Below are 27,959 nucleotides of genomic sequence, written 5' to 3' on the forward strand. Positions count from 1 at the left end.
CTGATCAGATTAACAGCTGTGAGGCGAGGTGGACAGCTGTTGTTGTGACGTACTGCTGTGACAGTCCACCCGGCTAATCCCGACGACCGCAACAGCTGTTGCATTTGCATGGCATCGTAAACAATATCTCACCGCAGGCGGCCGCGCTTTGGACACAGGCTTCACGAGAATTATGAATTTTATCGTCACGCTTGTCATACTTGGTTTTGATTCATAACCGCCATTTTCTTACTTTTTGCAAAGAAAGTCTCGAACTGTTTTTGGGTTTCTTTATTAATTGTTGTTATATTAGCGTAAAACGATTGCAATAATGAATATATGCTATCTTGTCTTTCGTTGATAAATTATAAATGGATTTTTAAATACAATACTTAGGACAAGTAACGCAATATTTTCATATTTACTTCCTTCGTTTTAGGCATTGTACGTTCCCATACATTCTGTTAAGTTATCAAAGGCGGTTTGAAGATTAGGCGACCTTTTGGAAAAGACGAGTTAACGGATCAGTCGTCTTCTCTACTTGGATAATATATGGAGTACGTGACGAAGAATTGTGACTGTTAATATATAGAAAGGTAGCCAAAGAAGTTAAACGCGATACTATTTTAATCTTAGCAATGATTTAGATTTCGTAGGAATACTTAATAGAAAAGAAAATGCCATGATTAAGAAGAAAATCATAGAAACAGATCTATAGATCATGCCGTCTATTCATGTTCAAACGTTGCCGGAAATATATAAACTATTTCAAAACCTTAACTGTAGGTGTAGGTTGGAACTATTTGCCCAACCTTTGAGCCGGAGATAAACATAGATAATCCGTGTTTTTCTTTCAATAATGCATCTGTCAAACTCAGGGAGCGGTGTGAACGTGTTGTCGGCGGCTGACAGCTAATGGTGTGCGGCAGGGTGTACTAATAGTTCCGCTTTTGTTCCCGACGCGGCTCTCTAAACAAATCGGACAACCGAGACTACAGAAATCTACCCCTGAAATCTGAGTGGGGTGTTTAACCCTTCCACACCGCCACGATTGGGTGATCACAAATAAATTGGTTCATCCCTGACCCAACCAGGCTTGACTTGGCTCGTTCTCCTTCCTCAGGTTACAAGAGAACGCCGATAGAGACATGTAATGAAGATTACTGATTATATTTCAACAGCACTGTAGAAAAACTCGTAGTTTCGCACAAAATTGCTTGGCAATTTTACAAAGGAAGACTCCAGAAAGGTTTGTTAGTGAGCGAGCAAACTATAGTTATCTTCGCAGACAAGTTCCCAAGCAGGGAAAGTGGGACGGAATAGGAACATGGGAATGTGAGGGAGCAAATGAGCGAAGTCGGTTGTTATTGTCTCAGTGCGAACCTGCCTGCGCTGTGACCACACTTGTGAACTGTGCCATTATTGCATGGGACTGACGCATGGAAACTGGACTTGCGCACAGTGAAAACAGGGATCATTAAATCTACGGAAGAAGGGTAGTTGCAAAATGTTGTCATTGAGAAATATTCCCTGTTGTACACACTGTTCTCTGTGGTATCAGTCCTTCACGGACATGGAGACAGTTCTACATAAAACTGTTAAAATGATTAAATATCAGTCTAACACTTGAGCGTGATCCTAAAACGCTCCAGCTTCAAATGCCCTTGAGGGTGTCTCAAGGGACATGTGCAGTCGGAGGGTGATATATCTGGGCTAATCACATGGCTGACAGGCCCGAGGCGATAATTGCAGGAGACACGGCGACAGGAGACAAAGGCTCGAGCGAGAGTGAGAAGGAGGGTCAGGATGAGGATAGTTCGCGAAGGCTGCTGGCGGATGCAAGCTTTGTTCCAGCGGTCCAGTTAGAACACGTGGGGTCCATGTGTCAGCCCGGGACTGTAATGAACACCAAATGTGGCAGTTACGTGAGCACATTTGAAGTGTCTTTCCTTTTCTCTGAGTGAGCCCTGCCTGATGTCAGTCATAATCACAGAGAAATATTTCACTCCTACAGAAAAGCGTTTGTCTCATTGCCTTTCCACATTATAACTATTACAAACTTTTGCACATTTGAAGCGTCTTTCCTTTTCTCTGCCTGATGTCTGTCATAATACGATATGAGATGTTTCGTTACAAAAACTGTATCGTCTTCATTACCTTTCCAGATCACAACTATTACAAACTTTCGCACAATCGAAGCGTCTTTCCTTTTCTCTGAATTATCACTGCCTGATGTCTGTCATAATACGATATAAGATGTTTCGTTACAAAAACTTGATTGTCTTCACTACCTTTCCAGATCATAACTATTATAAACTTTCGCACATTTGAAGCGTCTTTTCTTTTCTCTGAATTATCACTGCCTGATGTCAGTCATAATATGATATAAGATGTTCCGTTGCAGAAACTTTATTTTCTTCACTACCTTTCCAGATCATAACTATGATAATTACAGTTATAGCCTACTTGAAATCCAATGATGAATCACTTCAAAGGGTACTGATACTTTACAGATTTAAATAAAACTGGAAGTGTGCTATTATTGGATGTAGTAAGTGCTAACGGCACCGCCTACTAATCAGTAGCATTTCTGAGAAGAACGAGGCATTCCGGCTACAAATAAGCTTCGTCTATGACGTCAGAAGCGTCTGTTAAGCGCGAACAGAGACTTCTGTGTGATAAGAAAGCTGACCACACATCATCGTCACACACGATCTCCTTTCCTCGAGTTATTACTGTACATTCCAGCGTCGTCTCCAGACCTCTGTCCGCCGCCTCTGGTCTGACTACCACCTCTGTAGTCTTCAATGGGTAGTATTGTGGCGGGTGGGTCATCCCAACATCCGGGTGACCTAGGGTCACTCCTATCAACACTCCTAATGAGCAAAATATAGGAACGACGTCAATGGCAGTTTCATTTCAGTTGAAAACTGTTTTAAGATCTATGAGGATTGGATTCGCAGAAGTTGACATCTAAACCAAGGAACATAAAGACAACAAGCCTTTCATTATAGTTCGGTTAAAATCTTCGGAATATTCGCTGATTAACCCAAACTATATTTTTATCTTTAAGCGTGATTTAAGTGGCGATAAAAAATACATAAATTACAGTTATACAATCATCCTTACATATCTGAAAATTTGCAAAATTCTTCTAAAACACTCAGTATTTATTCCATTATTTTTTTTAATCGGCCAGAGGGTAAATAAAGTACAGGTGGTTAGATTGGTCTCGTATGTAAATGTATTAAATCTTCGGATCTAAAGCGTTGCATTGTCTACAAACATATGTTCAATTGTGGCAGAGATATTTTTTAGAGTTTGATAAGGTCTTAATTTGTTTAGGAAATAATGGAAGGCAATGAACTAATAAATTTCTTATGAAGCACTAATGTCATCTACACAAAAACCTCTTAACGTCTAAAATAGTTTAATGAGAACGCATTCAAAATAAGGAAGCAACCTAGCCAAGAATTCTAACGAGGCGAGGTGTGGTGTCGCCTATTAATAAAACACTTCCAGAAATATTATGGAGGCTCGAGATAAACACTTCCAGGATTGTGAAACGAACAAAATTTAAATCCGCCAGAGAGAGGCTGATGCCAAGATCTCCGAGTCTGTGTATACGCAGGCAGTCCTATCACAACACAGGGAAAACGAGGCTGTCGGCTATTTAATTAACAGTACATGCACAACAAGGTCTGTTATTAGCGCCGCCTGTGGGAATCGACCACAATGCGGCCCAGTTTTAGAGGAATGTTTCTCAAGGCCGTGGCAGAGGAAACAATTAGGGTACAAATAGAGGTGTAGCAGGCAACAGGTGGACGGTGTCGACATCTGTGGCCGCCGTGGGAACTGATGTCAACCCTCGAATCTGGATCTGGACCTGGATCCGAGCACCCGACTGGAACTGGCCGAACGGAAGAGTTGGTCAACTTCCGTCCAAGACGGTGGAACATCTGTCGCGCCCAGGGCAAGTACTCGCGCACGGCCTGAGAACCAATGTTAGGGTTGATCTCATTCTGTAGAAGTCACGCAATCAGTTTGTGATTCTGTTCGACACTTTGAGATTAGTTGCGTAAAAGCCTTTGATACACTTAAAATACACAACGCTTGGCAGGGAGATTCAAATCTATCTTCTGGCACAAAATGTGAATCAGTCTCTCACTTGAATAGGCTTGCTGCAGTGTTCCAAACTCGAGTAGTAGTGACAGACAACTGAGACATAAAAGGTAACTATGTCAACTATCAGTATGTCAGCAGACCGGTGGTTAGTCATGATATAGATTATTCCACAGTGATTAGCCTCTGCTCCACAATATACAGCCAGACCAAACAAGCTCGATCTAGTAGGAGTAGCTAAGTAACTCCTTTCACTGATTTGGCTTCAACCATTTAACACACATAAGTAGAATTTTTGTGTTAGTGATCTTCAAGAATTAGATCTCCTTGTTCCCCAGTAGACTTGCTCTGAATACAGATCATTTCGGATAACTAATACTGGACGTTTCAGTTGCATAAAACAGAAAAATGTGTATAATTTTTGAGGATAAGAACAAAATTATGTTCCTAAATCCTTTCCTAAAAAAATATCCATGAAAGTAATTATAAGCCAAGTTGACTTGACTTAAGTAGTAATTCACTGCAATCGTGATGTGTTGCTTTGAACCCTGTATTGAATCTGAACGTCAAGATACTGGTAGCTTCGATGGAATGCTGATGGGACGACTTCTCGTTCGTCAAGTCCAGTTTCTGACAGACTTCCGGTAATTGCGAGACGAGCTGTGATACACTTCCGGCACGACTGGCTCATCCACTATCTCGTGTTGTTCCTCAGGAGCCATTGGCAAAAACGCAACAGATCATAAGAAAAACACATGCAAGATTTTTATGAATTGTTACTTTGCTTGTAGATTTATTACTGCTGTGGTGGCTAAAGACAGTGAATATACAACACTGAGGATATACCACTAATCGTAGGCCTAAAAGATAATGTGGGTTAAAACTTGTATGTGGACCAATCAATTGTCATTTATCAATACTTATTATTGAATTATTGACATCTAAAATTAAACCGTATTTAATATATAAAAAAAATTAAACAGTAAAAGCGCATTCAGCAAAAGTACATTCAAAGTTCTAACTTTGGTCGGTTTTATTAATTTATGCATTTGAATTTTCTACATAATAACTCAAAGTAATGGAAAAGGGGGTTACGTTTTCAATCATTATTTTCTTTGTTTACAACGGTAATATTATTTGGAAGACCAACAAATTTATATAGTAAGGAAAATATCAGAGTGAACCCTGACTAAGGATCTCGAGTTTCTCAAGAGTAAACTCGTTTTGTTGCAAAATGCCATCAATCCATCAGGGCAAGAATTTGTTATTAAATAACCGAGACGTCCGCTATGCATAGGTGATTAGTATTCAATCGCCCGACGAGGCTTGTAATAGGCGATGCGAGGACGGAAGTCGTGAAAGCCGCCCCAGGGCCGATCAAAGCTGTAACAATTCGCTGTTTCCTGCACCTAATGGACTGTATGACCGCCGAACCTGCCGCTGAAGCCCCGCAGGGCCGGGACACTGCCAGGTGGACAGACGCCCGCTAAACGGTGGCTTCGGAAGGCCCAGTGATTCCTGGGCATTCTTGTCCGGCCGGGCGTGACGACCATCGTCACCTCACTAAACACCGCCCCGTCCCCTCCCCCTCACCCACAATCCAACAAGTACACCCGGGATCGGCATCTTTTTCAACAGTAAACGTTCTATAGAAGTGGACTAGGTCCGATAACACAGAGTCCACTAGCATCGCGTTGATGTCAAAGAATCATAATTTACAAAAATTAATTTGTACTATTCTGTTCTTCAGCATCAAATTTAACCTCGAGTTGATTCACTTGATTTCTGTAGTAAAAGTAATGTTGCATTATTCACAGATAGTTTGTTGGTAGATATAGTGAGTGCTACACATCCACTCAGTAGATTACGAAACTAATATAAAAAATAAAATATCACTTTTGCCAAATTCATCTTTTGCACCCTTTATATGTCTATACACAGAAGTGTACAAACAATAAATTTGGCAAAAAAGCAGTTTAATTTTGTATAATATATTTTATTTATGGATCAAACTGAAAAAGAAATTTGTATTAACATTAATGTTATATTATTAATTATATATTATTATTATTATTTATGATATATTATTAATATTAATTTTATATTTTTATTATTTATATCTGAGGTAATCTTTGGATGTGATTATAACTATATAGTGTATATACAACATTAAATATTACCAGTAATTATAATTATACATTGTTAGTTATAATTAGTTTTCATGTTAGTATTACGATACATATATGTCACTTGTCACGAATCTGGCCAAACAATAATTCAGACAACAATGATACGTAGTAATTAGTAGTCTAGGAAATTACTGGAAGTGATGAACATTGCTGATTATAAATACATAGACAAAATTAAGAGAGCTTCCATCATTTAAGCCTCTGAAGGTTCTGAAAGCATTACAATTTATTGCGATTACTGTATTCGGTATAAAATTTACTTTTAACTTCCCTTAGAGGGGACGTAAAGAATAATGACACAATATTTTTGCAATTCGATCCAAACTAACCAATCCCGTTGATTCGATCTAAACCTGTTTTATGTGACAATATATATGTCAGTCACTCTGCTGTCAGTGCCAGGCGGATTCCTGAGGAAGCTGTAAACACAATCAGAGCAGCAGATCGCCTCGTAGCGAGCAGTTAATGCGGCGGATGTCGCGCGCTCTCGGAGGAAATTGACTTTCGTTTGGCGTCAAGTGGAGCACGTTCCAGCCTTCCAGCTTTCTACCTAATTGTACATCTCCATCTCTAATCAGCCGATTATTAAAACCTCCACTCGCCAAAAAACGTGGCACAGGGTCGGAAACGCCTCGGTTTCCACAGTTTACACTTACACGGCCCAACGGCGATGTGAGTTTTACTTTCTATATTATCTCCGTTTCTAGAAGGGAGTTTGTTACGATCGCGATGCAAGAGTGATTTTTGGCAAGTATCGATTCGTAAATAAAGGATTATTCCCTTTCGGGTAAACAGTTCCATTTATTCCCTAGGTTGGCAACACTTCGAGTGAACGTTTTTTGCAACCTTAAAAAGAGGTTGAACAATAGAACATAACCTCAAATGTTTAGCTAAGTTGAATATTTCGCATAAACTTAGCTTGTTTTTTTAGAAACAGATATAAAAAACAACAAAATACAAAATATTTAAACGAGTACTACAAAAATCAGAAGGGCTGAGACGCCCTACACCGGCAACCACTGAAAGGACAAAGACCTCAAAAGACGAACATCGCGACATCAATTATAAGTCTATGCTGGACACGACGTGACGTTGTGACGGAGCGATATGGCGACGGGCGGTGCAAGCGCTGGAGGCAGCCATTGTTTTCTTATCTCCTTTTGATAATGGCCGGAGTGTAGCGTAAGTTATCAACTGAGAGTGTAAAGATACGAAATTCAGCAGCAACAACAGACTGTCACACTGAATATATATATATATGCTTGTAACACAGTCTTTTAAAATTCTACACAGTTCATTTTTAATATAGTTCACAAACTAATATTATAACCTTGTTTTGAAGAATACACATTGTATTGTTTCTTTGAAAAACTGGATGTTAGTGAGTACATCTAAATGTAAACATAAATCAAGTTGTACATTAAAATTTACGATGAGAAACGCAAGCATGAGGGTAAGCAACTAAACCATGTAGGCTGAGCTGTCTGGAAGGTAGAGTTGATTTGCTTATCCCGATTGTTGCAACGTCGGCATCGCCAGAGGAAAGAGGTGCCGTGGCGAAAAAACACAGGCTTATCTTTTGTCAACAAGGTGATCCTATCGCCAAGGCCGCGGCCGCGGTTCAATATTTCTCCAAGCCAAGACCGACGCCACCGTCTTGATTACGTTTCTCGCAGAGCAACACACCCGAGCCGGTCCGCTAACACAACACACCCTACCTTGGCTGTGTGATCAAGATAAGGTCCGAGATTTACGCCTCAAAAGGGCTGCTGACAAACAATCACGTTCCCATGGTAAATTAAAGCCGCCTGTTTTATTGAGGGGCGTAAAAAACAGGTAGGCCTGTCAGCTGTCCTTCACAGCTTCAAGGCCTTCACAACGTGGGGACATTCAGTTAGTAGGTCCCCGACAGTTATGTCGGCTAACGTAGTAGTTTCATAAGTTTGTCTTGAAAGCCTTCGTTGACAACGAAATGACTATACTCGTATAGTGTATTTAAAACATATACGTCATCATATAATAATTAATTCGTTTTACTAACTAGGTCAGGGGTATCGGCATGGCACATGCTTAAAAATGTTGTAACTCAGAGTTCGGATTTTTAAAATGGTTTAAGACAAAGTATACATTTTGGTCGACTTTATATCATATATTATAACATTTACACCGACACCATGCCTCAGACCTTCACATAAAGGTTCTGACTAAGTAAAACTGTTTATTAGCTTAGTTTCCATTTGTCACCGTGATATTAAATTCCTAATTTACAAGGCAAATAGGTTATGCCCACGTCCAGTTTTAAATTAGTAACAAGAGATTTAGAACAAAACTATCTTTACTCGTGATTGTATGAGATTTCCATCACTACGATACTAAATGACAACAAGGAAAATGTCCTTTAACCGGGCATAAGGAAAGGTCATCTTAGCGATAAAATCATACATATCTATCTCTCAAGACATGTTTGTCTTCGGACGATTGATCATCAGCCTAAACAATGGAATAACGATGGTACGTCTGCTTCATCCATCATGTACTGGAAATTAAATCTACTCAGTAGGAAAACACAAAACGTGACCCACTTGAGGACTGAAAGAAACAAATTTGTCAAGTAAAAATGTTTTAATTAAAAACACGTCATCTTGCGCTTGACTTTAGAGGTCCTTGACGGTAGAGTGCATTTTAAAGCTAACTAACGCCAAAAGAGACACCCGGTAAAATAAATTTGTCCAACTACTTGATAGAAAAATATTCTGGGTATATATATTTGCCAGGTTTTGTGGTACATATATAAACATAAAATATGGTTAACATGAAAGGCGAATGATGTACTATAAGTATAAATACACTATTTAAGTTAAGTTTAAGATTTCCTTTGGCGACTTTGGTTTGCAGTATATATAGACTTATAATTACATCAAATACAGTATGTTCATGATATCATCGCTGAATTTCAACTTCAGAAATAAAATCATCGGTGTTAAAAACATTTATAAACAAACTAGTATTACTAATTTGTTGGAAGTTTGGTTTTTGACGATGGAAGGATTGTGAAGGAAACAGGATTTTCCGGACATTTGCCATTGTTCAGTGATACAAAAAATTTATTAGTGTTTTTACTATATATTTATAAGTTGATGTCATAGTATTGTTAAGTTTTATAAATACGTATTTACAAATGAAAACAATACGTACTAACAATAATCTGACCACTTGGGGGATTAGAGTTCTGTTCGCCAATTAATGACAGATAGGTAAACGAAAAAAACGTTTTTTATTCTACTGAATTACAAATTCTTAAAATACTGGTTGAATAATTGAATCCTTATGATTTAAAATAGCGTTAAGACGTTACGCAACCACTAAATGCAATGTGCTTGTTCAAGCCTTGGCTCATCCCATAATCTCAACACTTAACTTACGTCAGATCAGGGCTTGTTAAACGCGATCTATGGCAGTTTTAGAGGCGCCAAATGAGGCGTAATAACAACACAACTCCTCCCTTAATTGGGCAAGAAACTGGCTATCAGAGGCTGGACGATAAGGCGACTTCTTCCTTCCGGTCAACTCTTATCGGCAAACAAGAAGATGACCCCATTAGTGGACCAGTCATCTTGACTAAACAACTCCCAAAATATCATCACGACTAGACCGTCATGTGTAACATTTGTAGAGTTTTTTCATGTAAGACTATCCCTTCAACGAACCAATACGTGGAAACTATTACTGCAAGAATGATGTCATTAACTGATAATTTTTTACGATGATGATCTAAGTGGAATTACCATGTTTCTAACAATATTTTCGCCCAATTACGTGTAGATACATTTTTTTTAATGTAAAGGGAATGAATAATATTTTTCAAATTTTATTTACATATTTTTATTATTTTATTATTTTTGATTTTTTTTTAAATAAAACAGGATTAATTTTTCATATATTATGTAGAAAAAAAACGATAGGTTGTATGGGTAAGTTAATGCTAAACATAATTCTTCTAAAAGCTGCAGAAAATAAATTTTAAATTAAAAAATCTCGAAAAGAAGCAAAGATCACAGGTTGCAAATAATCCTTCTAAATTTTGACTTTCTTTATTCGGTTTAGTTATTGCGAACGTGACATTTCACACTCAAACTGCACGTCATTGCAAAATTGTTGTGGAATCAACCACAAAGATATCCCCGAACGATAGTGGCCAAGACGGAAAGATAGTGGTTTTTTGTACATGTAAACAAACCTTGAACCAAACCAAAATGTATGTAAACCATCTACGCAACAAAAACTTGCGTTCTAATTAGTTCTCTACCTACATTTCCTTAATCGATCTACCGTTGAAGCGAATTACTAAACATTACTTTAACTGTACAATTAGTTAATTAATCACATACAAAACAAGCCAGAGCGAGAATGTATGAAGTATAGGTTACCGCATACGAATTAATTTTCCGCCGCTTGATCCTGAAGATGAGTCATAAACAGGCGTGTGATCCGCCTACCGTGAAAACCCAACACGCGTACGGCAACTGCAGACGTCCTTCCCGCAACCTCTAGTAGCGGCGCTGCTGGCAGGGGAGGCGGGGAAACCAGTCAGAAATGCGGGTTACCCGACCTTGAAGGTGTCACTGATAAGAAAAGGTAACCTTGCTGATATAAAAACAAGATCTAAAGACGTTTTAAGGTCACTGGATGACTTGGGTCGAATCCAGGAGAGGTCAAACCGGCGTCGCACTTCCTCACATTGTTGTAGTGACCGCGTGTGGCAAGGGTGAGAACATCGGCGGGACAACGGCGGGATAATGTTGTTAGGAAGTTGGTAACCATTCGCGTATAAGGTTATACAACAAGGTGCCTCACTGGAGGACTGTCGGTTGGTGAAGGTCGGCGATGGTGGCCTAGTGGAGAATATCGAATTTCCGGTCATGAATGAATGTCCAACATCCAGCCAGGAAAGAATGTTATGAAAGATCTACCTAAACCTCCCCGTTAACTACTGTCTTGAGATAAGAAGGTAAAACATTACGCCTATTATAATACAAATTCCGCAATGATAATATCAGTTTATTTGTTGTTATGTTTAAATGTTTAGCTTAAAAATTGATCTTTTCTAGCCCTCTGTAAGCTAAGGGCAGTAACAACTGTACTATAACACTTTAAGTTAAATAAAAGTACAAGGAAAGCTGGCAACCAGATAATGTCTAAAAGGATCCTGACTAACAAGGCATAATAAGATCAAAATAATAATTAGTTTTTATGTGTGTATGTACTATTCTACACTTATGTTTAGAACGTTTAATATCAAGGCACTTTACTTTACAAAACACTTAAGTGGTAATATCTATTAATTTGATACAATTATCTTATCTCCCAGGAATAAATAAAAATCAAATCACAGTGTTTTCGATAAATAAAAGTATAATTCAGTATAGAAACTGTAAAAACAAATCAAACCTTGTAAAACAGAGATAATGTTAAAATTATGCTTACATAATCAGCTTTGTATTGTTCAAAAACACATACCCATTAAAAAAATATCAATTACAACGTAACAAATTCAAAAATTCACACACCTAAATCACACAATACAATAGTTAACATCACGCGCTTAAGTTTACATCAACATTAATGGTTTATTATCACCAAAACTATTAATTCAGACTACCGCAAAGAGAATAACACGTTTGTAATATTTCTATAAACGAGACTGCCAGAAGAGTAAAGGGGGCTCACCATACAAGCCAATTAACGGTAATATTGTCCTGTTTACGCCAGCGAACCACCGACTATTTAGGTATTGTCTATTTCAGTTTACTCGGGAATTTGTTGTTCCTGTGAAGGCTTCTAATGTAAGTTATCTAACAACTAACTACCTTTCACAGTCCGCAAGGAACTTGGAGGAGGGGGTGCAAGTTGACGTCACTAAAGCACAAACGAGGATCGTTAGCTCGAGAGCTCGCCTCGTTCCCTCGTTCCTGAGAACCCCGAAGGCTTTGTGATGTAGATTTAGCGGCAAACGCTAATTGCACTTTGCTAAATTAGAGACGCTCTTTGAGCACTGTGTCTCAAAGGGTTTATTCATCTTCTTTTGGCATAGACATTTTAGTAGAAAACCTTTAAGATAATTTAAACAAAAACGTAAATTACAGAATGACTATCCAGAACATATAATTCGTTTTGCTATTTGGAAACGCTGACATCATCACAGAGGATTCCCAACCAAAGAAGTTACCTTTGAAAATAATAAAGGTAAATATATTTATCAAGTTTTGAAAAGCCACTTAAAACTGAAAGTGTTATTTCAATAGCTGATTTAATTTATGGAAATCAGATTATCAGTATTTTGTTTAAAGTAGGTCGAACTCCGGAACAAAGTGGGTTGGTGGTTTAGTTATACCCCAAAATAGGCTACTTTCTGTGGACTTTTCTATGCGATGAAAACAACGGAATCTGGTAGAATGGTTCGTTGGGGCCACTTCCTATGGCACAGTTTCCGAAACAATGTCCCGACAACATGGACTACCTCAATGTCATGCAAATAATCCGTTGCTGTTCCTACTGCACCCTCTGTCGGAACGTTGTACAATTTTGGAACCGTGGCAAAACTGAATTGGTACTTGAAGTGAAAGCCAAATCGCAAAAACACCCGGCTAAAAAAACTGCAAACCCGACATAAAGCTGGAGATTTGCTGCACCAAAGAGGCTGTAAATTAATACCTTTGGTCAAGGACGTGCCCTGTAACGAGACTAACAAGAAGCTGTCCTACAGCCTCCTACGAGCGGGATAGAATGTGTTTTACCTCACGTCCATCAGCCACTGTCCCTTGCAGTCGAGGATACAACAAATCAGCTCTAATTGGGTTCCAGGTGTGACCGTGGAGTCTGAACCATTTACTGCCAAGTGTAGACGCTTGGATAATCGACATGTTCAAATCATTACAATTAAGTGTGGTTGTTTTTTCATACACATTGAAAAGCATGTTTTTCATTACGTTTAAGTGCTCAAGTTGATTATCGTCGCTCGTCGATCACCTGAGTATCCAAGGAATTTGTGAACTGAAGTAAAATATTGATTTAATTCGTTATGCAATAAACCATAAGTTAAAGGTTTTAAAATAAAGTAAAGCAAACCTTTCACATTACCCTAAAGTTGCACTACGGTAATAATAGTTAACATTTAACAAAAATTACAAAACAAAACGTAAATAATTAACCGACTGCTATTTTTACACGAATCGTTTATAAATGGTGGTTTATTATAAAGGATATTATCTATGGAATAGTTTGTTATTCTGGGATTAAAGATCGCGCAGTTTCATTGTACTTTAAATTTTATTGTCAATTACTATTTCATACATCACTCTTTGGATTGCAATTCGGAGTCATGAGTACAAGAACCATTAAAAGTACATTAACAATTTTAGGTATTGATCACATTATTTCGATCATTTTTAATGGGTTATTTACTCTTCGACTCCTTCGCTGTCTGACTTGGAGCTGAGAATTACCCAACTATTTCCAGTGACGCAGGTATTTTTATTCGGAATCAATTTGAGACGATGCCGGTGGCTATTAGCCAAGGAATTAGATGACGCAATCAAGGGCTTCACGGAAGATGGGGAAAGTGTGACAAGGTCCTGTCTTGTGACACCTGAGCTACTGGACACGGGGATCCTTGCTCTTGGGAGCCGAGCAGGACATTCTTGTCCGTCCCGCATTGCGGTTGTACGTTATGTAACCGGTTTCTGGCCGTTGTTCGCAGGGATATCGACGAAATCGACATTCCATAATTGGCTGATCGCTGTCAAGCTCATAGAAAACAGAATTATGATCCACAAGAACACAAGACAACTCAAGAAAATCGTGAACCAAGAAGTGGTCCGATTTTAAAATGTTCTGATGTTAAAACTCAAATATGCGCACTTGAAATATAGGTATGATTATAGTAGATATGTACGCTCTATTCCAAAATCAAAAAAACTGTTCATTATTTTCACGATGAGGACCAAAGGAAAATATTCCTAGTTTCCTAGTGCTGCTTTCATTTGCACATAAACCGTCAATTATTTTACTGATTAATTTAACTCTCACGATTTACAGGACAATCGAAAAATCAAATAAATAACGCTTACCCTTCTGTACTATTTAAGGCAATACAGTATTACTAAAGGGTGTATATAGTAATTGAATAGCGGGAAAGACTGTAGACACCTCTTTCGGTTTATACTCAACAACACAATTATAATCGAGTTTGGCTCATAAACATTTGGAATGTTCATGGAATTGGAGTGGAAATTCAGATATCCTGTTGGAAATGTGTTGTAGTATTCCACTTCTCGATGTTAAGAGTTTCGGAGGCGTGTGACCAGCTACAGTCCCGAGTCCCGGGACGATACCGGGCGTTCAATCATTGTTTAGTTAGCGATGACGTCACGCTGGAGGACGCGCGGGCGTGATGACCCGCCACACCGCCCATCTACCCACGCCAGTTCCGTGTCATTTAATTACACACAACTGCTATGCGTGCAGCCGCAGCCTCCGCCGACGCGCTGTCAGAAGAGAGGATGCTAGATCATCGCGGCTGCTGCTTGCCGCTGCAGCGGCCCTTTTTTGGAAACCAGGTGTGCTGGGTCGAACTCCCCGGCCTTGGCCTTCGCAGGTTATGTGTATCACAACAGTCTCGCGGTTGACCTCTCTCACTCTTGAGATTTCAAAGATCTTAGCCTCCCAGCGAAAAGAACATGTTTCTGATAATCTCTCGATCTGTTGAGGCGCTCTTGTCAAGATCTTCGTTATTTCTGTATCATCTGGCACAACCTGTTATCTTATATGTATTTGTGCCCGTGTGTATAAATGACTCCTTTAGTAACGCGCGCTATTCTTCGGGGAAGTTGAAGTTGAAGGTATTTGATCTGCCTGTATTTACAAGTAACATTTATTGAAATTTCGAAACCTTGATGATACAATGGCTTTTTAGATCTTGCTGTTAACATGTTTGGTTTTTTCTGAAGGAAAACCATTCTCGGTTAATTTCCATCATCCTTCCTGGCTGTATTGAAGATCATTGGCTGTATTGGTAATAGTTGAAATGTAGAACTCTGGTAAGATGTACGGCAGTGAACATCTATCGGTGGCGAGAAAGCAGTGTAAGTGGACCGGAGGTGATGATGGGTAAAGGGGATTGGCACTTTCATCCTTGCTGTCCTCTACAAGGTCGCGTGGCTGCAGCCTGTTACCTCACTCTTCACGGAAGGAAGTTGCTATTCAGAAGTCTTCTTGACCTTCTAGGCCTTACACATGGATCTGCTTAAGACTACTCAGTTTATCCGCCACAGAATGTTGCATTGTCATTTATTTTGTATCTAGATTGAAGTGTTCTCCAAGTTTGTGATTTTGATGCATTTAATTTATAAAGTACAGCTTTTTACATTTACATTTACAGCACTAAATGCATGGTTAGTCTTCTGATAATTGTTATTTATCAAGGCGTTATGCATACATAATACGTATTGACATAGATTTTGTTATGTTTCTAATGTTCATTTTGAGAATTTTCATTCAAAACTCTTCAAATCTAATGGTGTCTCTGTGTGCGTTTCTTACTCAATCACGTAAAATCTACTGAACCATTTTTAATGAAGTTTTAAAAAGCCAATCCTTGGGTCCATAGTTCCAATATAGAACAATTTATATTTCTAAAATTCCTCCAGGTTAAATCCCATTGGTCTCTAAAGTTGGGAAAATTCCCATAAATTCCAGGAGCCTATTAAATGCAATCAAGTGTTCTGTGTACATTGTTTTATGACATCACAACCATATGTTTTATTAATTATTTATTTTTATATATTTGTTTACATTATTTATAAATAATCACCAAGCAGAGTGAGCTTGGTAGCGAAACTCCATATTTCATTTTTTTCTGGAATCTTTGTTTTTAGAAGAAAATTGTGTCTTTATAAAACATACTTTTAACTGTTTTAGGAAATATTAAGTATGTAGTGCTTGGTCAGTAATGTAATACTTATATAAAAAACTAAGTTAATAACTATTTTACATACGTAAATTTAAAGATTGTTATAAAACTTATTACAGTTTTCTTTTGACTGAAGCTGCTTATATCTTCTTGGTAAGTGCAAAAAAGCAAAAGCAATTGTAGCTTCAGAAATATCTTAGACTGGAAGTAAATTACAATGACCGAAAGTAGACGCTTTATGATCGTGGTAGGCTTCTCATATATCTGTACTATGTATATTTATTTCCTTGATCGGGGAACCAGGTCAAATCAACTATGACAGAAAAAAATACAAAAATCCGAGTAAATTACAATGGCAATATATATATATATATATATATATATATATATATATGCCCTATTTTTGAACACGAAATTGCGTGCGAAGCGGCGAGCAACTGTTTGTCTTTGACTAAGAAAATAGAGCCTAAAGACATGCCTTGGCTTTAGAGATAGAGAGGTACTTGAGATTTAAGGCTGGCAGACCCAGGTAAAATCTGCCACACGTTCCAAAACCTCAGGTCCTACCGACCGTCAGCCAGCTCTCCAAACCCGGCACTGGTAATCATACAACTTAAGGCAGTTTCCGAGTCCATCCGGCCTCCACTGGTTATCCTACGCGCTCTTTTAGCTCAAGGATTACTTAACTTGTTCCTCAAAAGACGCGTTCCCTTTAATGGAATGGAATGCTTGGACCACTTGCTTCTCACGCCTTTTAAAATACAGGTTGCCTTTAAAAGCTAAGCGGTTGTGTTGGGCGGACAACATTTCAGGGATTTCGTATTTGACCACCTCAATTACACCGACGCTTTTCAGGCACTCCTTTCAAAATCCATCCTCTGCTATTATGCTAGTCCGACAAAAAACACTTACGCAACACTTTGAAACTAGTTATAAACACTCGTTACGCAAGGGTAACGTTGTCACTATGGACATACTTCGCCCATTCCTCGACCGGATGAGAGGGCGGAAGTCATAAACAGATATAAGTGAAACGATTGCACAAATGCGGGCATTGCGGCGACAACTTTCCATCTCCGTGCGCCGTAGTAGCGTAGCACGGTGCGTAATAACAGAGAGGAGCAGAGCGCATGCGCAGAGCTCGGGATCCCGCCCGCCGAGCCAGGCTCGTTATCAGGTCACGATATCATCAGTGGTTACCGCCGCCGCGTACCGTCCAATTGAAATAATTCACAACCAACAACTGGGTAATGATGCCGAACCGCCGGCAGATTAGGGTGAAATTAATTGTTGAGGTGGGGGGAGGGGGGTTCCAATTGAATCGTGTTTGTAGGAACTGGAACAAGGTAAATTATTGGGAGGCAAAATAACATCTGTAGTCAATCTTTCAACTAGCCTTGATTCTATGGAATTACCTTATCTTACCCTAAATGCTCGTTGCTCTCCAGCCGAGTCGCTATTTTACTTCATTTCTACTATCGGTTTATTTATACAAACACAAATGGTTTCAATTATTAACTTACAACTATTCGTCATATCTAAACCGTGGAGTGAGGCTGTAGGTGTAGACATACGATCCATCCAGCTGGAGAAAAGATTTGGAGAATGAATTTATCTCCTTAAGTACTAACCACTTCGATGATACGAATGGTTGTATTTGGGAGTAAAGACAGGGAATTCGGTTTAGAAACTTTTCAGCAGCCCCCAACACAGCCAAGACCTTAACCACTATAGTTTGGGCTCTAAATAAACATTCATATTGTTAGTACTAATTGTAATTCTACTATCATTAAAGGCGCTTGGCAGGTAAGTAACATTCATTACATAATCCATTAGGAAGTGAAGTTTGACTAAAGTCCTTTTTAATCGAATCAAATTTAATTTCGTTCAAACATCTAACGCTGTTAAAATGTTCGTAGGTTGGACGTTACGTTCCCAAATTCATTTTTAGTCACAGGAGGGAACTCAAATTGATGTGGTCCAAATGAATCAAATTCTCCGAAGGAATCATAGAAACCAGATCTTTCGGAACGGTGCAATTGGAGAGACGATTGGAAGGGAAATTTTCGGAGGTGTGAAGATGAGAGAGAGGAGGTGAGGAGGGTTTCATTGTATCCGTGGGACAGGGAGGCAGGCGCAGGTGTAACGCGAACTCCGAAAGCGATACGTCGAGGGACCCGCGCCTGGGCGAGTTCCCACACCGTGGCCATTGTCTGATACGGCTTTCTTCCGTACATCTCCTGCAGAGGCTGTGTATCTCCTGTTGGAAGTCAAGGCAGATTTGTCGTAAGTTTACTAAACCTCTGCTCTGCAAGCTACACACGATCCGACGTGAGAGATGTTTTATCGACGTAAGGTTTCTCGTAGAAGAAAAGCTAACAAAAGTTATAACACTTATTACGAAAAGATGGGCTGGGTTTTAATTCAATAAGTATTAAAATGTATAAAACAAATTATTAATTTTACTATTTATTTTTGTCATTGACATATGAATTCTGGCAGCATGCATCCTTATACTATTTTTAGTTATAAAGTCTTGTATCTATACATTGTAAATGAACAGTCACGATTACCTTAATTGGAGTTATATTGAAATATTCACTCAGATTTCATGATCACATCAATTGATATAAGTTCGGAGGGAGACAACGACTCTGTTATCACTAGCGAACAAGATTAGTGATTTGCTGACATAGGTATCATGTATGGAAACAATATTATCATCGGCCTAAGATACGATTAACAGGATTGGGTTTGATCAGGAATTGCAAAATCTACGGTCTAATTCCCCAAATTTCATGGAATCCCCAATAGACTTCAAGCAGCATCTTAAGTGAAGGTTCTAAAATGATCTCTCTTGTTGTGAGCCCCAATTTACAGGCTAACTGTGAATGCTATATCTAAATCTGTAGACTTACCGAGGGCGAAGCGTCGCTGAGAGAAGAGTAGCTTGAGGAGCGGCTGGACAACGGCTCAGGACTCAAGGACGAGTAGGATGTGTTAGAGCTGAGGCTGAACGTGTCTGCAGACCGGGTCCGATACGGGCTCAACTGCACATGCTTCAGCATCCTGCACCCTGCATCAAGGAAGATATGTTAGAAGAAACTAGAAAGATATTGAAACCAATCAAAATTATTCTAATGAACCGTATGAAATTTTAGATTCAAGTGCATCAACCAATACAATCCGTTCCATCAATACCAATATATACAGATCTATGCGCTAAAACTGCCGCTTGAAAATCTTCAGATCATGGAAATGCGTTACATTTTCAAGCACTTTTGTGATCAAGGAAAAGAAAATCAATAGAGTTCAACAACATATGTGATACTCCAGCTCAGAGATTAACTATTTTGTACCTCTCATAATCAAGTAAAATATTGACGCAAGCTCTCAAATCTATCAGGAAACATTTGGATTACTCCAAAAAGCTGAATGAAACAAAAGACTCAGATGTCTCGTGTCAGGGCGACATCAATGTCCTCTTTATTGAAGCGGCAGCCTGCATCCTCCCGTAGATTGCGGCATCCGGTGTCGAAATGAAGGCATTTAAATGAACAGATCATTCATATAATTGTACGCATCCGTTGTCGAATTGATCTCCTGGCGTTCCTGTGAGGACCGCGACGCGCCCGGAGATCCAGACAACGGGTGATTCTTCTCAATCAGTCGACCCTCACGTTATTATTAACCCATTCACTAAAACCTCCACTCAAACAGGTTCAAAATAGTGCTGGAGATATGACAGAAGAGGCGGATACACGCTATCCTCACATCTAGTGTGCAGCGCTACAAAGCGGGTTATTTTGGACCGACCTCAACGTAGTATCTGTTGACACGTTTGAAGATTTTTGCTATTGGGTCTAGACGTACTCTGCTTTGGACAGATAGAAGATTTTACAAAGAGATAATGATATCACTACAGAACTGTTAAAAAAGACTGGAACTTGAACAATTTCTTGAAGCATTCACTCTTTAGATTGAATCTGCAACGATATGTATGACATTCATTAGTGAAATAAATCACCATATAACACTTGTCCGCAAATATTTTAGCCCTATTAACATTAATTAAAATATTTAAAAGTCACTCTGAATTTTTAGAATTACGGGTTCCTACTTTATAATTTGTACCTCCATGAAGATGTTTTTCGTGGCTATATTTTACAAATTCCCATAAATATGTTTTGCCGTACAAACAAAGGTTTCTGTCTCGGAAATCGTCCAAATCTATTGGAAAAAGGCAAAGGAACAGTTTTCACGCCCTAGTTGTTGTTTGTAGATTAACAAAGAATCCGAACCACTTAAGATATAGGTTCCAGTGACATTTATACCTTTTATGAGTAGGCCTATTCTCAATTCTCGATCTGGCTGAGGCGTAAGTGACGCTTCTTGCAAGAGATTGAGCACCAAATGAAATTTTTGTTATGATTTACCAAAGTTGACTTTAAAACTTGATACACAATGTGACTTTTACATTTATTAGAGAGGAGGTTTTCATTGGCAATGTTTTATGGATACACTAGAAAGTTCAGTGGCAGTGTCGTTCAACAAACCACCGAAGCTCTAAAGTTCCTAACACGATCTTAAAATTCATAAATACCTCAACACCAAGCACACTTACGTACCCTAATCAGATCTACCCGAACAAGTGCTCGTGAGAAGCAGCAGCGAGACTCGGACCAGAGGCCATATTGTTCTCACGAGACGACCGCCGCCTCACATTAAGTTCCTAAAAAGGGCTCCTCTCAGCAGGTAAAGAATGTCGCGGGGGCGGCGCGGCGCAACACGGCGGGGGCGGAGTTCATCAACCCTTACCTCGTACTCTCTCACGGACCGTGAGTCGGGCCTTGACGCGTGCCGGGGAATCCGTTCCGATCTGGGCCCAAGCCAATAGTACGATCTCCGTGCCGACCTTGCCGCTTGGTCGCGGTAATCGAGCGATTTCACAACGCTCAACGCTCCTGCCTGACATTGTACGCCGGCAATCGGTTAGCGAGAACAAACGCGCGTTTCCTGCTTCGGTCGCGAAATCCATAAATACTGGGCGTCCCTCGACTAGGAAAAGGAGGTATTTATTAACGCATCTTAAAATTAAAGATTCCTACATCTCTCAAATATAATATTACAATTTTAACTGATCATCTAAGAAAATTAGCTTCTATAGTATTGAGTGTGCCAAAATAATAATATTTAAGAAGATTGTCCTCTATTAATCCACTTTGTTTTAAAATAATACATTTATAGAATCCTTTTAGTTTTACTTCTGAGTACTGTAATGTAATGTAAAATACAGTCAACAACCCTAAGAATGTTTCGAGGAAAATTTCATCATTTTGGCACATGAAATAAAATGCACTTATCTGAGTGAGTTCACGACTGATTGGAGTAGAGTGGTAGATACCGATCTGAGAATGCTGTTGCGAATGGCCCATTAAAATTTAATTGGACCATTTGACATCGAAGTTTAACCTATTTACTACAGAACGACTGCAGTCAATTACTCTCGTCTAGTGCGAGCACAACCTTGCGGTTATCTAGATCTCTGTGTGTCGCAATCAGTTGGTGTTCTCCAATTCGCAACAAAAAGTCCTAAAGGGTGTTCAATTAATGGGTAAGTTAAGCTGATCAATAGCAGCACGATTCTGCTAGGAGTAGCATTCCAGTAGTGTTGAACGTACTCTGCAACAACCTCCGAGCGCAAGACTCCAAGGTCACTGAGTATCTCTTTTCTTGGATCGTCATTTGAATAGTCCTTCTTATCCAACTTCATCAACTCAAAAATTCCAAAGCTGATACTTCTTGTTGCCATTGCGAATTCTGAAAATTGCTCTTCTCCATACACCACCTACGATATCTGAATCTCGATGTGCCCCCACTATTCTAGTTAACGACTATTTCAATTGGAAGAGTTTAAATATCTGTTTGGTTTTATTTGATCAGCAGAGATTCTAGTAGGAGTTACACATTCTCCTGAGACCTAAAGAGTAACTGCAAGAATCTCTGGATGCAGGCCTGCAGGGGTAATTGCGCAATATATAGCATGAGTGCAGCGGTGCAAGGTTCATTCTGCGGTCTCCTGGTAATATTCTGCGGCAACACTGCGAGATGCCACTGAGGCCGGCGGATCTTCACAGGGACCGTCGTATTCGTCTTAGCTAGTCTTCGTTCAAAGGTAAGATTGTGCTGGGGTCTTCTCACCTCACTTGTGATTTGATCATCAAAGGAGAATTTACGCAATGATTTTGTAATGTCTGTTTGAAGGAGACCATCTAAGCATTGCGTACATGATTCAAACTTGTAGTTTCCTTGTTATAATTAAAATCAAATTATTCCGTGAAAAGATAATTCATGAATCTCACGGGCCTGAGAAACTAAATGGAAATATAGTTTTAAGTTTTGTAAGGTTAGAGTGATTATATTATCATACTAACTATGTGATGTGATAGTAGTTGGAAAATATTGTTGAATAACTACATTACCAAAGCCACCTCCATCTACTATCAAAAGATAAAACAGCTCGCCATTTTCGGCTTATGAGTTATGCTGTATACAGAATTGTTTTAAACTAATTGTAAATCAAGGACGCGGAAGTTACATTATTGCATGAACAATGTAATTATCTCGAGCATGCACTAAATTATCTCGAGTAAGTCCAGATATTGATCGCAAGAAGAGAAAAGCGGAACCAGTATCGCAGAGGCCTTGTCCCCGACGAATGGCTGAAACCTTGGACCAGGTCTCCGATATTGACGTCAAGCCCTGCACCTGAACTTTAGTAAACCAACGCCCTCCGATAGCTGGAACCATACTATCCGTGATCATAAATTGCGACTCAGTGTTGGGTTGGGGTTTTACAAGATTTCCCTGAACAGTTGAATATGATTACAGTAATAGAATATACTAATGACTTTTATTGGAACATTATTCGTCAATTTTGAGAACCAAATGCTGCCACACTGTTAGTCAAGCTTTTATTACTCTCTGACCACGTCTCCGCATCTGCTGAAGAATCCAAGAGAGCCTACAAAGATCACCACCGCCTCTATGACCCCACTTGCCGTTGTCACCTCAATTGCCGAGGTTAACGGCGTAGGAGCCCAATTGAGGACTACCGTCGCGTCGCGTGCGACGCACAGACAATTGCCCCTACTTTATCTAATTGTGCATTTCCTCGACTCCACTCGGTCACGGAGCCCCCCCCCCCCCCCCCCCGGGTACCTGCTCATGTTATAATTAGAGTTGATGCAACCTTGTTTGTTTACAAGAGCACGGCGATTTTAGAGACGGGTCCACGCACGTGTAAACCATCGGCTGTTATGGACATTAACGTTTAATACTGTTTGTATTTGTTGTGATGGTGCCAACGTATACATTTCACGCCCAGACCTCTCTTGCAAAACTTATCTTAAACAACATCAACCAACAGTGGGTGTCTTATGGTTACTCCTTGATAAACAAATAGTTTACAGGTCACCTGAAAACGAAAGCACTGCTATAACATGGTAGATAATTGCACCCTAGGGAAGTAGACCAGTACGTCCCACCGTGTCCCCTACAAGTGCTCTCCCTGTACAGTGGGAGGCGACTGTATTTACATAAATACCACCTGGTGAACATAACTCAAACACTAACCAACACACAGCCGAGCTCGGTGGCCATTACCGCTTGCTATTCATGCCCCGGGGTGGTTCGCGAAAAGCGTTCACTTACAAGATGTACGGGAGTGAGATGGATTTATTTACCTTAATTATGAACTGCTGAATTTGAGACTTCTTAATTTATTGTCACTAATCATTATGAATGTGTAGATAAGATGACTTCAATTTGTAAAATGATGATTTGAGATCAAAAGTAGATCTTTGCATAAGGTATTCTGAAATCGAAGACTGTCTGGGTAAAGCACAATTTACATTTCCATTCTAAATTTCAATCCATGGTGACCTTTCAATGGATACTGCCATGGGCATATGGTATACTGCCCCCCTTAACATGAACATGCCGAGTATATCAATCGCAGCTTTGTAATGAAATCTATTACACAAATTAAAACACTACAATATCCTTAATATTTCAGACGCGTATTAGTTCCAAACTTCAAAAGTTACTCGATACAACTTTTTTAGCTCGTGACTTACAAACTGGAAATTCGATATTACCCAAACATATACCTGTTCCAGTTAATTTGTTTATTTCTAACGACAGACAAACACAGACGCGCCGCGGGTGGAAGTGTCCTACGGAAACGGAAGTGCCGGAAGCACCCCGTCACGCTCTGTAGGATACTGTCGCGCCAAAAGGCCCCGTTAAAAATAATACCGAAGCCCGGGCTTAGAAGGGCCGAAGTTATTAGTTGGAACGTATTGCGCTGAGAGAAGTTACCGCCTATAACAGACGCCCCGGTAGCTTTTTTATTACAAACATCCATGTTTATGGGGCAGGAGCATCCTGTGGTGTCAAAATAGCGCGTTAGACAAACAAGAGACTACGGACGGGCATCAATTCGTCTTGACGAACGACCTGGTCTAGCGTTTGGATCAATTTGTTTTCTGGATAAAAAAAAAAAAAAAACAAAAACAAAATATCCAAGTTCGATCTGAATATAAATTTTATATCTTACCATGGATGTCCTTCTATTGTATAGAACAGTTCAGTAAATAATTTATACATCGATGTCAAGGATTACTACTACTGTGTCAATTGTGTTTTTAAGTCATTGATTGAGATTGAATCTTTTATAGGCTACATAGATAATAATAAATATGCCATTCTTGTAGTAAAATAAGCAATGAAATATTTGAACTCGAACATCCGTCTTGTAGACAAATTGCCTCTCATTCAATCCACCTCTTTTATGTTATCTAACTATAAAGACTAATAAGATTGAAATTCTCCCATTTATAAGGAGCGTACCATTAGTTCGATGTATTTGTCTGATACTTTTGTTTCTTCATTTCACTTTTTCTTCTTGCTAGTATGGTTTAAAATTACTCATACCTTGTCTCCCAGGTGCAACCTCGTGATGTTACGGCCTGGTTTTGATTTTTGTGTTTTTTTTTTTTTTTGGGGGGGGGGGGGGGGGGGGGTGATTGAGTAAAAATACAATCTAATCACATCTGACATTTAAGAAGTCATGTTGAATCTCCATTGAATCTTGAATCTGGGATTTAATCAGGCGCCTTCAGAACTGCAGAACCGCGATGAGAGCAAGGAGGAGACTGATCTCTTAGCGAAGGAAAAGCTCAGAAAACTTCTGTTTGGCATCGGCCCCTCTGTGAAACAGGTCTAACCGAGACCATACGTGCCAGGAATGGGCTTATATACAGCACTATTTTAAGGGTCGCAGAATTAGCTGCTCGAGGGTTCCACTACAAAACTCGCTCTTGCATCCAGTGCGGGTTGGCGGGAATTACTTGAGAAGGATAATTGCTTTCATTGTAGGGCGTGTCCACTCATCTACAAGAAATGGGATCTATTACGGCAGTCCCTTGTGTCTCTGCAACTAGACAATCCAGTTTACTGAACACATCGTCTAGCGTTCACTGAACCAATAGACTCCTAGGGTTTGGAGGATGGAATTCCAACCACTTGCTAGACTATCAACCGTAATTCTACAGTCTGTGGAAGGAACTAAAATAGGGTTTCCTTAGACAAACCTTTAGATAATACAACAAACTTTCTGGTTGACTACCGACCAATTGACAACACCCAATGTGAATCTGCAATACTCCTGCACAATAACGACGAACAGATGACAACAGGCCGATGTCCAGTCCGACCATATCCTGCGGAAGAGGCATGTCGCAACCCACAGCCCATGGCAATGAGCTGGCCTGCGTGTGCCTCTGCTCGGCTCGCACATCACATGGCAATCCAGGCCGAATAACAATGACCCTTTGTCGCTGGACCATGCCCGTCTGTGTGGCCACGGCCGGGGTCCGCTTCTACTTGCATAGTATACACCGTGTCTCTGCGACTGAAGCTACGGTTGTCCTCAACACGTAACAGCCCAGGATCAGGCAAAAGCGTGGAACTCTCTTTTAGATAGATACGATTTAATACCAGCAATGTTTTACTCTGCCCAATAAATTAATCATTCAAGAACTGTAAAATTATCTCGGACGTAGTAGAAACAAAATATACAAAAAAAGGGAAGACCACGTTTTAATTTCTTCACATCCATGATAAATATCAATAACATCTGTTTTGGTAGTAGAGTAATAGAGTTGATTATGTGATATTTGGACCCAATAAAGTGACCTGTAAAAGTGAATGGTAACATGTGCAAGGTTTTGTCTAAAAAATATTGAGTACATGAAACTTTTTTCAACATTTCAAGTAGATAACTGGGAAGAAACCAGTCACTCTGAGTGTCCAGTCTTATGCATTATGGAAGAATGTTTATTAAAATAATTTTGCCTAATATTTAGAAGATTGTGCTCAGTCATCTGTTAAAGTCAATCGCCTAAAGCACGTGGAGTTGTTATTGGTTTGAGTCTGATGTCTTGGTTGTTTTTGATGCGAGATGCAATCTTTAGAACGTTTCATAACGTTACAAATTAAGATCCATCCATTGCAAAAGGCACAATATTCCAAAATAAAGGCATTAGACTAATAAAGTAAAATACGTAAAATAGACTGTGACATACGTATAATGACGTTCGATTCGGCTGTCAATTTCGACCGCACGATCGGTCTCTGACGTATATTTGTGAGTTTCACAATAAATATAACCTTTTTACACCTCGGCCTTCAACAACAGCCTGATATGTAATCTCTTGTCACAAAGCTTTCCACTTCCTGACAAGTATTACGCTGTTCTAGACCGGTCTCCGCCCTGACTTGTCCTGTAACAATGGCGGGGCTGTTCGGTGATCACATCTACCTGTGATTGTGTTACCAGCTCTTATTGTTGTGTTCGAGCATGAACGTCACCCCGCGCGCATGCGTAATTATTACCCTGACTCATTGTAATTCAGCACTGAGCTCGGATCTACCATAACTGTCGGAACACGACGACTCCTTTAGCATCGCAGTTTATAACATTAGTTCAGAGTATTTCATTCTGAAATAAATAATTTTCAATTGTTACTTTAATAATCTTAAATTATATTTACAAATTATTAGAGCTAACGTATATATACAAACATATTGCCCCACTTCGATTGCTCAAGCTCTTTACATGTTACGACACAACTTCTATTAATATTTTGAAATTTGAATATTTAAAAAAAGGGAAATACAAGTTCTTAATGTAATTTCTAAATCAGTGCAATACCACTAAACGAAACAACAAATATAATAAATATGGTAACAAATCACAATGCTAAAATATATACATAATCATTAATTAAATAAGATGACATGAGGTTACAATTACCCAAGCGGTGTCCCCTGGGCCTAATGTAAGGGTAAGATCTATTGGCTTTGATTACATTTTGCAGGTAACCAATCACGAATATCCAATTTAATAACATTTATTCTAGAGCGTTCAACACCACAACACAATGCACGATACAATACTACAACTACGAACTGGAAATTTACTCCTAAGTACAATTAAAATCTCAAAATATGAATTAAGCGATGATGTGATTCAGCTAACGTTCACTTTGTTTGCTAGTAACGTATTGTATTGCATTGTATTGTTGCTAGACGTTACTGATTGGTCTTACAAATTTTCTGTTTATTAGTTTTATTGC

At 39.3% G+C, this 27,959-nt stretch overlaps 1 protein-coding gene across 2 annotated transcripts in view; it reads right to left on the reverse strand.

Annotated features, from left to right (window-relative positions):
• Positions 1 to 27,959, reverse strand: part of LOC124364846 — a 69,384-nt gene that overhangs the window by 13,125 nt on the left and 28,300 nt on the right. For both annotated transcript variants that reach the window (XM_046820627.1, XM_046820626.1), the window contains exon 2: positions 19,176 to 19,333. In XM_046820627.1, coding sequence (XP_046676583.1) covers positions 19,176 to 19,325 — 150 coding nt within the window. In that variant the 5' untranslated portion in view covers positions 19,326 to 19,333. The remainder of the gene's footprint in view (positions 1 to 19,175; positions 19,334 to 27,959) is intronic.

Source organism: Homalodisca vitripennis, chromosome 6 (assembly GCF_021130785.1).
Source record: "Homalodisca vitripennis isolate AUS2020 chromosome 6, UT_GWSS_2.1, whole genome shotgun sequence".
Classification (NCBI taxonomy): domain Eukaryota; kingdom Metazoa; phylum Arthropoda; class Insecta; order Hemiptera; family Cicadellidae; genus Homalodisca; species Homalodisca vitripennis.